This window comes from Cetorhinus maximus, chromosome 14, assembly GCF_964194155.1.
Source record: "Cetorhinus maximus chromosome 14, sCetMax3.hap1.1, whole genome shotgun sequence".
NCBI lineage: Eukaryota > Metazoa > Chordata > Chondrichthyes > Lamniformes > Cetorhinidae > Cetorhinus > Cetorhinus maximus.
This window is the reverse complement of record NC_135892.1, coordinates 108,028,496-108,041,950: the sequence shown is the minus strand read 5'-3', so window position 1 is coordinate 108,041,950 and position 13,455 is coordinate 108,028,496. Positions and strand designations below refer to the sequence as shown.

Here is a 13,455-nt window from a genome sequence, read left to right as displayed (position 1 = left end):
TTAGTCTACTGCATTTGTTGCTCCCAATGTGGTTTCCTCTACATTGGAGAGACCAAACGCAGACTGGGTGACCGCTTTGCAGAACACCTTCAGTCTGTCCGCAAGCATGACCCAGACCTCCCTGTCGCTTGCCATTTTAACACTCCACCCTGCTTTCATGCCCACATGTCTGTCCTTGGCCTGCTGCATTGCTCCAGTGAAGCTCAACACAAACTGGAGGAACAACACCTCATCTTCCGACTAGGCACTTTACAGCCTTCCGGACTGAATAATTTTAGATCATGAACTCTCTCCTCCATCCCCACCCCCTTTCCGATCCCCCCTTTTTTTCCCAATAATTTATATAGATTTTTCTTTTCCCACCTATTTCCATTATTTTTAAATGTATTTCCAACATTTCCATGTTTTATCTCTACCTTTTAGCCTTTTTCGATTCCTTCACCCCACCCCACCCCCACTAGGGCTATCTGTACCTTGCTTGTCCTGCTTTCTACCCTTAATTAGCACATTCTTTAGATAATATCACCACCTTCAACACTGCTTTGTCCTTTTGTCTATGACATCTTTTGGTTATCTCCACTTATCACTGGCCCTCTATCCAGCTCTACTTGTCCCACCCCTTAAACCAGCTTATATTTCACCTCTCTTCTATTTTTACTTAGTTCTGTTGAAGAGTCATACAGACTCGAAACGTTAACTGTGTTCCTCTCCGCAGATGCTGCCAGACCTGCTGAGTTTTTCCAGGTATTTTTGTTTTGGATTTCCAGCATCTGCAGTTTTTTGCTTTTACAATAAAATAGTAAACAGGCTCTGGAACCAGTTCATGGATAAGGAACAGAATGCAGTGATTGTTATTCACTGGCTTTATTGGCTACTCCACAGCAGGTAATCTGAGCAAGATAAGGAAAGTAACTCATGCATTGTATCCTGACTGGTCAATAATGCAGGAATCCACACCTTGTTCAAACAGAGATGGTGCTGTAGAGTGTTGCACAACTTCAGGTTGGTAAGCATCAGGAGGATCTGACAATCAATACTTCACCAAATAAAATAATATCTAGTTCATATTTTCACTAAAAGGATACGCAACAAGTTATTTCAGAATAATCAAATGTAATTATTAGTTTATATCCCGAGTTTATCCTCGGGAGTTGGTAATAGAGTGATGGCACACACTGTACTCACTTGTGAATCCGAAGGTTGTGAGCTCAAGTACCACTCCAGGCCGATGTTACCAGTGCCAGTAATGAGTGAGTGCCACAGTGTTGGAGCTGTTGTCTTTCAAATGAGACATTAAATCGAGACCCCGTTTGCCTTCTCAAATGGATGTAAAGATCCCACAACAGCATTTCGAAGAAGAGGTAGGAGTTTTCTCCGTTGTCCTGGCCAATATTTACCCTTCAACTATTTAAGCATTTAACAAAAATAGATTACCGTGTTGCTGCGGGTAAATTGACTGCCTGCAATACAATAATGACCGCACTTCATAAATAATTTTATTGGCTGTGAAGTACTTTGCGACATCCTGGTATCTTCACAACTTACTTTCCTACCTATCTTTGTATAATCAGCAAAATTAACAACCGTATGTTCAGTCCCTTCTCCAAGTCATTTATATGAATTGTAAAAAGTTGAGGCCCCAGCACTGATCCCTGTGGCACACCACATTACAACTTGCCAACTAGAAAAATGACCCACTTAAGTCTACTTTATCTTCCCTGTTAGCTAGCCAATCTTCTATCCATGCCAATATGTTACCCTCTACATCATGAGTTTTTATTTTCTGCAATAACCTTTGTGGCACCTTATCAAATGCCTTCTGTAAATCTAAGTACAGTACACCCACCAGTTCCCCTTTATCCACAGCTTATGGTACTTCTTCAAAGACCTCCAATGTATTGGTTAAACATGATTTCCCTTTCGCAAAACTATGTCAACTATGTTGACTTTGCCTGATTTCCTTGAATTTTTCAAAGTGCCCTGCTATAACATCTTTAATAATAGCTTCTATGACATTTCCCCTATGACGGATGTTAAGCTAACTGGCCTGTAGTTTCCTGCTTTCTCTCTCCCTCTCTCTTTGAATAAAGGAGTTACATTCCCCCTTCCCGATGAAAGTTTGAATCTGGCTCTGAGTCAGGAGATCTCCAGGCATCCAACAGCAGTGATGTTATCAAGCATAATAAGCAGCCAGTTACATTGAACAATTCTCACAGGCAGCAAACCAGGAAAGAAAGAAGAGCAAAAGACTTGCATTTATTTATCACCTTTCACAATCACCGGAAGTCCCAAGTGCTTTCCAACCTGACAGCGCCGCTGTGGCAGTGTAACCATTATCATCAAACGACACCTTTTAGTCTTTACCTTTTACTACTTTGGCACTATTACTACAAAGTGAAATAAATGACTGGGATATGCACATGGGACTGAGGTAGAAGTTGAAATATGAAACTCCTTAAAAATTATTTTAAAAATGTGAGTTTTCATTTTAATGGAGAAATTTGACATTCCACAAATATAACATTAATTTTTCAGGTACAGTGAGGGTTTTTAGCACTATCTATAAACTTAGTACACCATTTTTTTCATTTGAGCACCTCGCCTTGTTCCACCTGTCTCATTGTAGCTTCAAAATCCTTGTTGTCTACTGTCCCCACCTTTTTCCCCCTCAGCCTCTGTACTGATCGACTCCTTTATAGGCGATGATTTCAATCATCATCTAAGTTGGGTGAAGTACTAGAGGGTGACTGGGGTCCATAGAAATGTATCCCAGTAAGGAAGCCATGCCTTCAAGGGAGGAGGGGAAACAATTAAGTAAATGAAGATTTGTATTTATATAGCGTGTTTCACAACTACCAGATGTCTCAAAAGTACTTTATAGCCAATGAAGCACTTTTGAAGTATAGTCAGTTTAATGTAGGAAATGTGGCAGCCTATTTGCAAACAACAAACTCTTACAAACAGCAATGTCATAAGGACAGAATAATCTATTTCAGTGATGTTGATTGAGGGATAAATATTGGTAGGGACACCGGTGATAAACTCCCCTGCTCTTCTTTGAAATAGTGCCATGGGATCTTTTACGTCTACCTAAGAGGACAGACGGGACCTCGATTTAATATCTCCCCTGAAACACGACGCCTCTGGCAGTGTAGCACTCCCTCAGGACTGCACTGCAATGTCGACCTTGATTTTTGTGCTCAAGCCTCTGGAGTGGAACTTGAACCCACAACCTTCTCACTCTGAGGCAGGAGTGCTGAGCTATGAATGACAGACAAATTACCTACACGATTATTTGTTGAGGAAGAAAATAAATTGGCAAGGAATAATATTGTATAAGAAATACAAAGGCAACCAAAGTATCCCTTGAGCTTTAAGGCCTTGAGCTCAATCAAATTGAAGTATAAATAGATTTCAAATTTTACCCCAAACTACAGAACTGGTAGATGTTTCATTCCAACTTGCTGATACCACAGTCCCATTGAGTGTTGGTCTTTGTCTGTTTGCTGGGCAAATTTCCCCTTTGCACCGTGTGTTGCTCTTGCCTTTATCACTGAATTCCCAATTTTATTTCCACAGCACTGGGGATTGATGTCAATCTCTCTATCAAATATTTTGATATCGTTGGCCTGCTCGGTTGGACTAATGCTCGCCATTGTGTTGACAGTATCACTAGGTGGCAGGAACCTGATTTCTGGCTGCAACTCTACAATGGTGCCAGCTATCTCCAACAGGGCAATGATAATGAATGAATGCCCGTTTGACACCACGCGCATTTACGTAAGTAATTGGGCATTTCGGTGTTTTTGATGACAGGAAAGTAGGCAAATGCTGTTTCACCTGCTTGAATTACAGAATATCAACCTCATCCAATTGGTTTTTAAGTTGCGTCACAGAGATGTGAGGGGGTTTAGAGATAAAATTAGACTTTAAGTCAACAAGGGAAAGACTGAATGCGGTAAGGAAAGATATACTGGCACTGAAGGCAGTTCAGAGAAGGTTCACAAGGTTGATCCTGGGTATGGTGGGATTTCCTTATGAGGAGAGGTTGAATAGGCTGGGCCTGTACTCTTTGGAGTTTAGAAGAATAAGAGGTGACATTGAAACATGTAAGATTCTTAAGGGGCTTGACAGGATAGATGCTGAGAGGCTGTTTCCCCTTGTGGGAGAGTCTAGGACCAGAGGGCATAATCTCAGAGTAAGGGGTCGCCCATTTAAGATAGAGATGAGGAGGAATTTCTTCCCTCAGAGGATAGTGAATCTGTGGAATTCTCTACCGCAGAGGGCTGTAGTGGCTGGATCGTTAAGCATATTCAAGGCTGAGATGGACAGATTTTTAATCGTAAGGAAATCAAGGGTCATGGGGAAAAGGCAGGAAAGAGGATTATCAGATCACCCATGATCTCATTGAATGGCCTACTTCTGCCCCTATGCCTTATGGTCTTATAGTACCAGAGGGTGATTGGTGCCCAAGCTACCTTCAACATACCAAAAAGAACAGACTGTGCATTACTAATCTGGGGGACTCTTAAGAAGGCTGCAAACTTGCACAAATTCCATTTTTGCATGCCTGCCTCTAATACATCACCAGACCATCAGAGCCAGGGGTCATCATATCTTTGCCTGCAGTCTGGACATGGGTGACTAAAAGTGTGGTTGAAGGGATTGGTTTTGCAAAGACTATGGAAAGGCTGGTGGAGGGAGTTCCAGGGAGGAAAATTACAGACTCCAGCCCACCCTTTTAATACAGGGATATCAATGAGCTAATTCCTCCCCATCTCTTCTGGAAATGCTGATTTGTGCTTGGGTGCAGATCGCGCAGTTCTTCGATACCTCACTCAGTGGCCATTCTTCAGTAAAAGCCTGGACATCAAGGTTATGTAACCATGGGAAGCATCACCTCTTAGCTTCACTTGGCCATTTTTGCATTAGGAGACATGGTATTCTGATCAGGAGCAAGATCTTTCATTGTTTTCTCTTTCTCTTCTCTTTCCCACAACCAATGGATCAGATCTAAGCTCTGCAGTCCTGCCATATCCAGTCGGAAATGGTGATGGACAATTAAGTAATTACTGCAGGAGGGAAAACTCTCCACTGGTTGGAGCAATACTTAGCACAAAGGAAGATGTTTGTGGTTGTTGGAGGTCAATCATATCAATCCCAGGACATCACTGAAGGAGTTCCTCAGGATAGTGTCCTAGGCCCAGATATCTTCAGCTGCTTCGCCAATGACCTTCCTTCCCTCCATCATAAGGTCAGAAGTGAGGATGTTCTTGAATGATTGCACAATGTTCAGCACTAGTCCCACTGCTCAGATACTGAAGCAGTCCGTGTCCATATGCAGCAAGACCTGGATGACATTCAGGCTTGGCCTGATAAATGGCAAAAAGCCACACAATTTGCACCACACAAGTGCCAGGCAATGACCATCTCCAAAAAGAGAGAATCTAACCATCGCCCCTTGACACTCAATGGCATTACCATCGCTGAATGCCACAAGTCAGGAGTGTGATGGAATACTCTTCACTTGCCTGGGCAAGTACTGCTCTGACAACACTCGAAACTTGACAACATCCAGGACAAAGCTGCCCACTTGATCCAACACCTTAAACATTCACTCCCTCTGCCACCGCGCACAGTGGCAGCAGAGTGTACCATCTACAAGATGCACTCACCAAGGCTCCTTCAACAGCACCTTCCAAACCTATGACTGCTACCACCTAGAAGGACAAGGGCAGCAGATGCATGGAAACACCATCACCTGCAAGTTCCCCTCCAAGCCACACACCATCCTAACTTGGAACTAAATTACTTTCACTGTCGCTGGATCAAAATCCTGGAACTCCCTCCCTAACAGCACTGTGGGTGTACCTACACCATATGGACTACAGTAGCTCAAGAAGGCAGCTCACCACCACCTTCTTGAGGGAAATTAGGGATGGACAATAAATGCTGAATTGGCTAGCGACGCCCACATCCTGTGAATGAATAAGTTAAAATAATCTATAGTTTACTTACTCTTGAAACCAATTGTAGCACCACTGCTACTTTCTTGAATGACGATATATCACAAGTAGAATTAAGCAGAAGGCCATTCGGCCCATTATCCCTGTGTCTCTTTGCAAGAGTTAGCCACCTGATCCCACTTCTCTGTTCTTAAAATGTTTCTCTGACAAATATTTATGCCCATTCCTTTTTAAAAGCTATTCTGAATTTTGCTGTTCCTGGGTGGGCGTTCCAACCCCCTGCTTAAAATACACTTGTGTTTCTCTGATGGTTAGTTTAAATAGTTGCCCTTTAGTTAGCAATCCACATGTGGCCTGTTCAATTAATTCCACACTAGGTGTTATTTCTATCACTAGGCTGTGGAGAGAATGGCCTATTGGTCAAAAATAACGAACAGGTTGTTAGTCAAATTTACAACATAGTGACTGTACCACCAGGTAAGATTTGATTTCTCCTTTAAGTAAAGCCACTTCTCTTAAGTCTGAGCAGAGCTTGCTCCATACCACAGGGGAGCGAACACTGGTTTGCGATACATGTTTACTTGAGTCCTAGCAGTCATAAATCAGATAAGAGGTTATTGTTTGACAAAGGACAGTTGAGGATTGGACTTGTAAGTTTAATGGTGCAGAAGGGAACATTTTAAACTATGCAATAAACTGATGCTTTAGTAATTTTTCCTACCCCGTGACCATTAGGAGCACATGGTAAATCCTGAAGTAAATAAAATCTATGCTTTCCTCCCTGTTGGATATTAAAACCTCTAACAATCAGGGAGTTGGTATTTGACCAACTGCAGCATTCTTTAAAGCTAGTTTTATATTTTGCAACCAGACCCCATTTTCTTTTTGCCAACCTTGGTGAATTTGGAAAAATTATTTGATGGTTGCTGCAAGCTGTATGAAGTTCAGGTGGTTGGAGCTGACAGCCCTTGTATTGCACTTAGCAATATATGAGGAGCGCAAGAGTGACATTACGGTCTCTCTCAATGTATAAACAGTGTAAGAGCGACAATGTTGGTGCTGGCAACCCAAATTGATGTCGAGAATGGCATTGCGGGTGCTTGCAATGTAAACTCAGCTTAAGACCAAGTGCTGGTGCTCCCAGTTTAAAAACCATGTTGATCTCATTCCTTGGCCTGGTTTTTAATGTTTACACAGCACTTTTAATTTGATTCCGGACTGTCCAGGGAAAAGACTCCACAGCGCAGTTTTATTGGTGAGTCAGAGACTCAGCAGCGAGGCAAAGCCATAGACTGAGGTTCTATAAACAAGCTACCTTCAATAAACCAAAAAGAACAGCTTGTGCATTACTGATCTGGGAGACACCAAGGACGCAACAAATCTGCACCAGTTCTAATTTGCAAGTGGGCCGCCTATTAGACCATCAGAGTCTTGGTGTCCTTGTTTGAAGCCCAGACATGGGCTTTACAGAAGGTCAGAGGTTGCAGTTCAGGAAAGGGAACCATAGGATCATACAGCACAAAGGGAGCTCATTCAGCCCAACATTTCTGTATCCTCTCTTTAAAACAGCTTTCCAATTGGTCTCACTCCCCATCTCTTTCCCCAAAGCCTTGCAAATTTCACCCCTTCAGCTATTTATCCAATTTCCTTTTGAAGGTTATTATTCAATTTGCTTCCACCATCCTTTCAGGTAGTGTATTCAGATAATCAGAACTCGCTGTGCAAAAGACATTCTCTTCATCTTTCCTCTCTATGCCAATTGCACTGGTCGTGTTATTTTCTCTTCTTGGAGTGGGTGTGCAGAGGTCACTACCGTTATCTGGCTGATATGGGCAAATTCAGCACACATCTGGGAATGAACTTGAACCCTTTGGGTCTCTTTGACTCTACTGCATTTGGTAGGCTGCAGAGTTATTCAGCTATCAACTCACCAAAGGTTCTTATTGATATTGGATGATATTGGGATGCTTGCCGAAAGCCCTGTTATCCTTGTATTATCCTACTTAGTTGTAGAAAACAGCTGGAAAATAAGGTGAAATATAGTACAGAGGGAGCTAATGGCACCAACCATTCTCAATCTAATACCTTATCCAGTTCATTTTCAACTCAAAGATCAATCAGTTGTGAAGAGGTGTCAGAATTTGAACACCTGGTTTTCAAAATAAAATTGACAGAGTATTTTGCCTGTGTGATAAAGATCATTTCTGTCTGTTTCCAGGACACCACACTGGCCTTGTGGATTCCATCAATGGTGCTGTCAACTGTTGAGGCAATTCTTTCCACCCGCTGCCTCATAGTGTCCATGATTCTTCGAGGAATAGGTCCTTGTGGACAGAGTGACATGATAGACCGGGTGAGTATGTGTTTGAACATGGGTGAGTAAGTGGGAAGGGTGTGAATGTGCGTGCCAGTGTGTGGATGGAGACACCTGTGCACAGATAGCTGTAGAGTGTGCATATGTTTTTACAGCCAGGTATATGTATGTATGTGTTTGTGAAGTTACCGTCACATTGATAATGCACAGGCAGAACCTAATGATGGATTGTTTCTCTGGTGTACCGAATTATTGTTCTTTTGTGGCTGTGGCTCCTGAACGTGGTTGAAGACCATGACTGGATGATCCGATTCACTCCACTGAGCTATTCATTCTTCCTTTTCTCACCTGCCCCCTGGCAAAGAGCCAGCACAAACACAATGGGTTGAATTACCTCCTGTTCTGCAAGATTCTGTGACAAGGCTGTCTGTAGAAGTATAACTTGCCTCCAGTTATCTCACCTTAGTGTTCTTGGTCTAACTTTTTCATACTGTACAATGCTGCCGATCATACATTTAATGTCCCAGCCTCAATGTCAATATTACTGTGAAGGGGGAACTCCAGAGTGTGGTGGGAAAAATCCCACTGCTTATTGAAACTCTGTTGACCTATTTAAAGTTGCATTCTTCACAAAATAGGTATGGCAACATTCTTTCTTATTTAGTCATACAGAAGCTCGAACCTGACAGTGTTGCTTCTGATTTGTGATAATCTGGTTAGGCCCCTTCTCCGTAAACAAAAAAAGTGTGCCAACATTTTTTTTAAAAAATGCTTCAAGTGTCTAAAATCCCTCTGAAATTAATTTGTGCGAACAAATATTGTTTGCCAGCTTGAGGAAGAAAACCCAACAAAAGGAAAGAAAGGCCGGGAATTGGAAACTTTTAAACTCATCAGGAAGAGCAGCGACATCCAGGTGTAGTGAAATGGGTGAGTAAACTAGCTTTTCAACTGAGCAGAGGTTTTTTTTAATAAAGTTACTGTAAGATCTGGCATACAATGTTGTAAACTCTGTTTGTTTGTTTTCTCTCCCTCTTCAGGGAATCGAGGGAGATGGAGATAGGGAGGGAAAGTGGAGTTAAGATAGATGATCAGCCATGATCATATTGAATGGCGGAGCATGCTTTAGGGACCATATGGCCTACTCCTACTCCTATTTCTTATGTTCATCCTCATTCAGTAACAGTACTCCAATACAGCACAGTAGGAGTGCCGCATTGTCTGAAGTGTTGTCTTTCAGATGAGACATTAAACCAAGGCCCCGACTGCCCCTTCAGGTGGACGTAAGAGATCCCCTGGCACTAATTCAAAGAAGAACAAAGGAGTTATCCTTGGTATCCTGGCCAACATTTATCTCTCAATCAACAGATTGTCTGATCATTTATCACATTGCTGTTTGTGGGAGCTTGTTGTGCACACATTAGCTGCTATGTTTCCTACATTACAGCAGTGGCTATACTTTATATAGTGCTTTATTGGTTGTAAAGTGCATTGGAACGTCCTGAATTCGTGAAAGGTGCTACATACGTGCAAGTCTTTCCCCTCCTCCTGAAGCTGGTGACTGATATGGTTCCATGGGTCCAGCAGTCTTTCAGTCTCGCTCATTTAGACTTGTTCCTGTGGCTGAGGGACTAAACACCGAGTGTCATTTGACATGATGACATGGTATCATGCCTGAGCTTGATTCTGTTCTGATATCTGTATGTGGGCCCTTTTCTCAGGAGCCCCTGAATGGCATTGAAAACTAGAAACTCTGTCTAATTCCTTTTTTCAATCTGCAGTTTAGGAACATCTAGGCCCTTTGTTCCCCAACCCCTTCAAATGCTACCCCACCTAGCTGAGGTTAGTCAGCTTAACAGAGAGTGAACTTTCCTGGTCCATATATCTCAGTACAACACTAGCCTTCGAAAGATCCAAGTATATTTGCTCAGGTGGGGAGCAAATACATACCTGGTATATTTGCTCCTGTTAACACAATACCTTTCCAATGTGAACAGTAACCACTTGGATGAAGTGGTGAACCTTAACCCATAGCAGGGACAGGTGCCTTCAGGAGAGGAGGGGGTGATGGGGGGATCTCCTGTCTTGCAGACATGGCTTCTCCCATTTGAAGCTGTTGGAAATGTTGTGATTGTTCAGTCTACTATTTAGGTGAAGTTATGCAAATGATGAAAATTTATATCTCCTTTTGGAAGGAGATGGGGATGTTCAACTGTCTTCTTGTGTCAAGCAACTTTGAGGGGTGCATCTCACCTTGTGTGCTGAGGCTGTTATCTGCGGTATGGGATGGGAATGCGCATATTTCCATATAAGTTACTGCTTCACCCCACCGCCCTCTGAATTCTTGATCTTGGCCTAAAAGACTTGTTAAATGTCAATCCAAAGTCAAACAAAGCAAAGTAAAGGGGTTTGCTACCTTACTATGCACCTCAACATGCTGAGTTCATAGCAGGATTGATAGAACTGGTTGGAGATACAACATGGTGCAAGACACTTAGAGAAAATGCAAGAAGAGAAAAATGTTTGTTCCTCTGCGCTGGTGCAAACTTACACACACTTCTTATCTGCATTATCAATTCATTATAACCTCTATGTAGGGTTATTTTAATATGAGCTGGGTTTGAATGGCTTAAAAAAGCCTTGATCTCCACAACCAGAGCACCAACCTTGCTATGTTTCTGAGAGAGATTTTAACGTCCCCTCCAAAGGGCAACACCTGTGACAGTGCAGCACTCCCTCAGTTCCGCGCTGGTGTGTCAGCCTAGATTTTGTGCTCCTGGAGCAGGGTTTGAACTGAGACTTTTCAGCTCATTGTTAATAAATGAGGCATGGGTGCTGCTCACTAGAATTGCTACAAGTATAAATTTCACGTTTACTTTTGTTTTTTCAGGCCAACATCTCCTATACCAACTCAACGCAGTGCCAGTTATATTGGAATTCATACAAAGCAACTGAGAGTGACGGGTGGGTTTGGGGGAATGTGCACGTAGTCTTTTGACAATGAGGAAGCTGCACTGGTAATTTAGTTTCTGTTTTTAACTTGTAATGTGGAACTGGAGGAGTCAACTGTATATAAAAATAACTGTTGTCCATCTCCTGTTAGGAGGAATGCTGTTCTGAGCAAAATTCTCATTAACAAAAAAAGAATCTGAACTACACCCAATGGCTTTGTGTTAAAGGCAACACTTGGAATAACAGGAAGCCAGACAAGCCAAAAGCTCTGGTGTGCAATTTCCAGCCAGTGTTAAGTTGATTGTGTTAAGTCAGGAGAAGTGTGGGTGCTAAACTGGTTACGGTTTGTTTCCAAAAAAGGGTAGCTGCCAGATTTCCTGGTCCTAGTTGCTGAGCAGATTGAAAGTGGGCATCAGCTGAAGAAAGGGGCAGACTCGTATGTGATTCTGTTCATGAAAGAATAACCAGCCCTGTTCGTTGTCTTAAGGCTAATGGGTGAAGAAGTAGCACCTTTAGGAGAGCCTATTCCTCCCTTACTGTTTAGATCCCTGTACACGACACAGTAAATCTGGTACTGAAGGGCTTTTCTTTCTAATTGCTTCTGCTGAATGTGATCTTTGGATATGAGAGAGACAACACCGGAGCTGCCTTGTGTTCTGCTCACAGTACCTTTCCCTGGTGGACCGGCTAAGCTCAGAAAATGACTACTGTTCAACTCTTGAGGGCCTTGTGATTCTGCTGCTGAATTCTGGTAACCCTGTCTGTTTGCCAGGCAATATCTGGATGTGGTTGGCAGTCTTTGCACTTTTCCACCTAAAGCCAGAGGCTTTGAATGGCATTGGACCAAGAGTCTAAAGTTTCTACAACTTCAGCATAGTGTTAAATGTCTTTTTTTTTCACTGATAGCTCAGGATAGTGTGGGACTTAGTGAAAACTGAACAGGAAAGTACTGCAACCCAAATCCCTGTCCCTGGCTTATTTGAGAGCAGGATAATACAATTGGCTTCAGCGACTCTGAGTCAGGGATGGTAATAAACCCTCTAGACGTCCAGTAGATCATTTTGCTGGAAATTGCCTGTGGAAAGCTTTGGCTTGATATCCAACCAAATGTCAGAAGACTTTGCAAAATTGCCTATCGAGACTCGGACCTGAAGAGTGATGGATTGGGAGAAGTACCCGAAGCTGACCAACCAACTTGAACCTAGGTGCAGAATTGGCACCTGCAGGAAAGGAGAGCAGAGGGGGAAATATTTCAGAATACTTATGAATTGTAGCATTGCGACAGTGCTGAATTCCAAGGACTTGTCATGTGTTGATTTTTTTCTCCCCTAAACCCCACCAAGTGAAGTATTTGTGTAGGCCTGTTGTAAATGTGAATTATTCAGAAACTGCAACAAATGTTAGAATTTTAATGTGGATTTGAAAGGTTCTTAATGAATACTCCTTTTAAAATCATGATTTGTTGCCTTTTTTAAGTGCCTTTTTGAGAATACAACCATATCATGGTTTAGAAATTTTTAATGCAAGCATAAAATTATAGAGATTTAATCCAATTCTTTTCTTCTCGCTCTTTCTGCTCTCTTCTTTCTTTTTCTCCTCTTTATCCCACCCTGCCTCTCTTGTATCCATCATCTCTTTACCTACCAAGTGTGCTGAAATCTGAGATCCCTTATCTTCTTACTGTAACATTTGTGTAACTTTCAGCACTTTACCCAGTATGCCTGGAAAATTGTGATAAAGCTGCAGCAGATCTGAACCCTTTGTCTTTATTGGAGAAGACCTAATAGGGTACTGAGCTGACTGAACCAGGATAGTCTCGGGTTCAATCCCAGCGCTGTCCTGAGTTGCGGTGTTCATAGCGTTATTCTGATTGGCCTGAAAGGTTCTTGGTTAGGGATGAGCCAGCATCACAATCTGCAGGAACCCTGCTGAAATTGCTGCTGCTCCTCCCAGTTGAACAGCTGTGGTTCGCAACTGAGAAATGGCTACGTCTGGAGATACAGGAAGGATTCTGTCACCTGTCTCGCCCTTTCAGAAAAGGGGAGAAATAAGAGTTGGGCAGAGAGGAATCCATACATGGGTGTGCACCACTGATCATCTGAAACATCATTTCAGTGTTGTTTTAGGATCCAGTTATCAATTTAACAACACTAACCACAAAATTTGCGGCTTCTTTGTTTGACAAATTACACACTTTCACCGTTTGAAAGCTGTTCTGGCATCCAA

General features: G+C 42.5%; 1 protein-coding gene across 1 annotated transcript in view; it reads left to right on the top strand.

Annotated features, from left to right (window-relative positions):
• LOC144689929 (keratinocyte-associated protein 3-like) overlaps nt 1-12,684 on the top strand; it is a 43,599-nt gene extending 30,915 nt beyond the window's left edge. The window contains exons 4-7 of the mRNA XM_078557446.1: nt 3,580-3,780; nt 8,185-8,319; nt 9,110-9,207; nt 11,168-12,684. Coding sequence (XP_078413572.1) covers nt 3,580-3,780; nt 8,185-8,319; nt 9,110-9,199 — 426 coding nt within the window. The 3' untranslated portion in view covers nt 9,200-9,207; nt 11,168-12,684. The remainder of the gene's footprint in view (nt 1-3,579; nt 3,781-8,184; nt 8,320-9,109; nt 9,208-11,167) is intronic.
• The last annotated feature ends 771 nt before the right edge of the window (nt 12,685-13,455 follow it).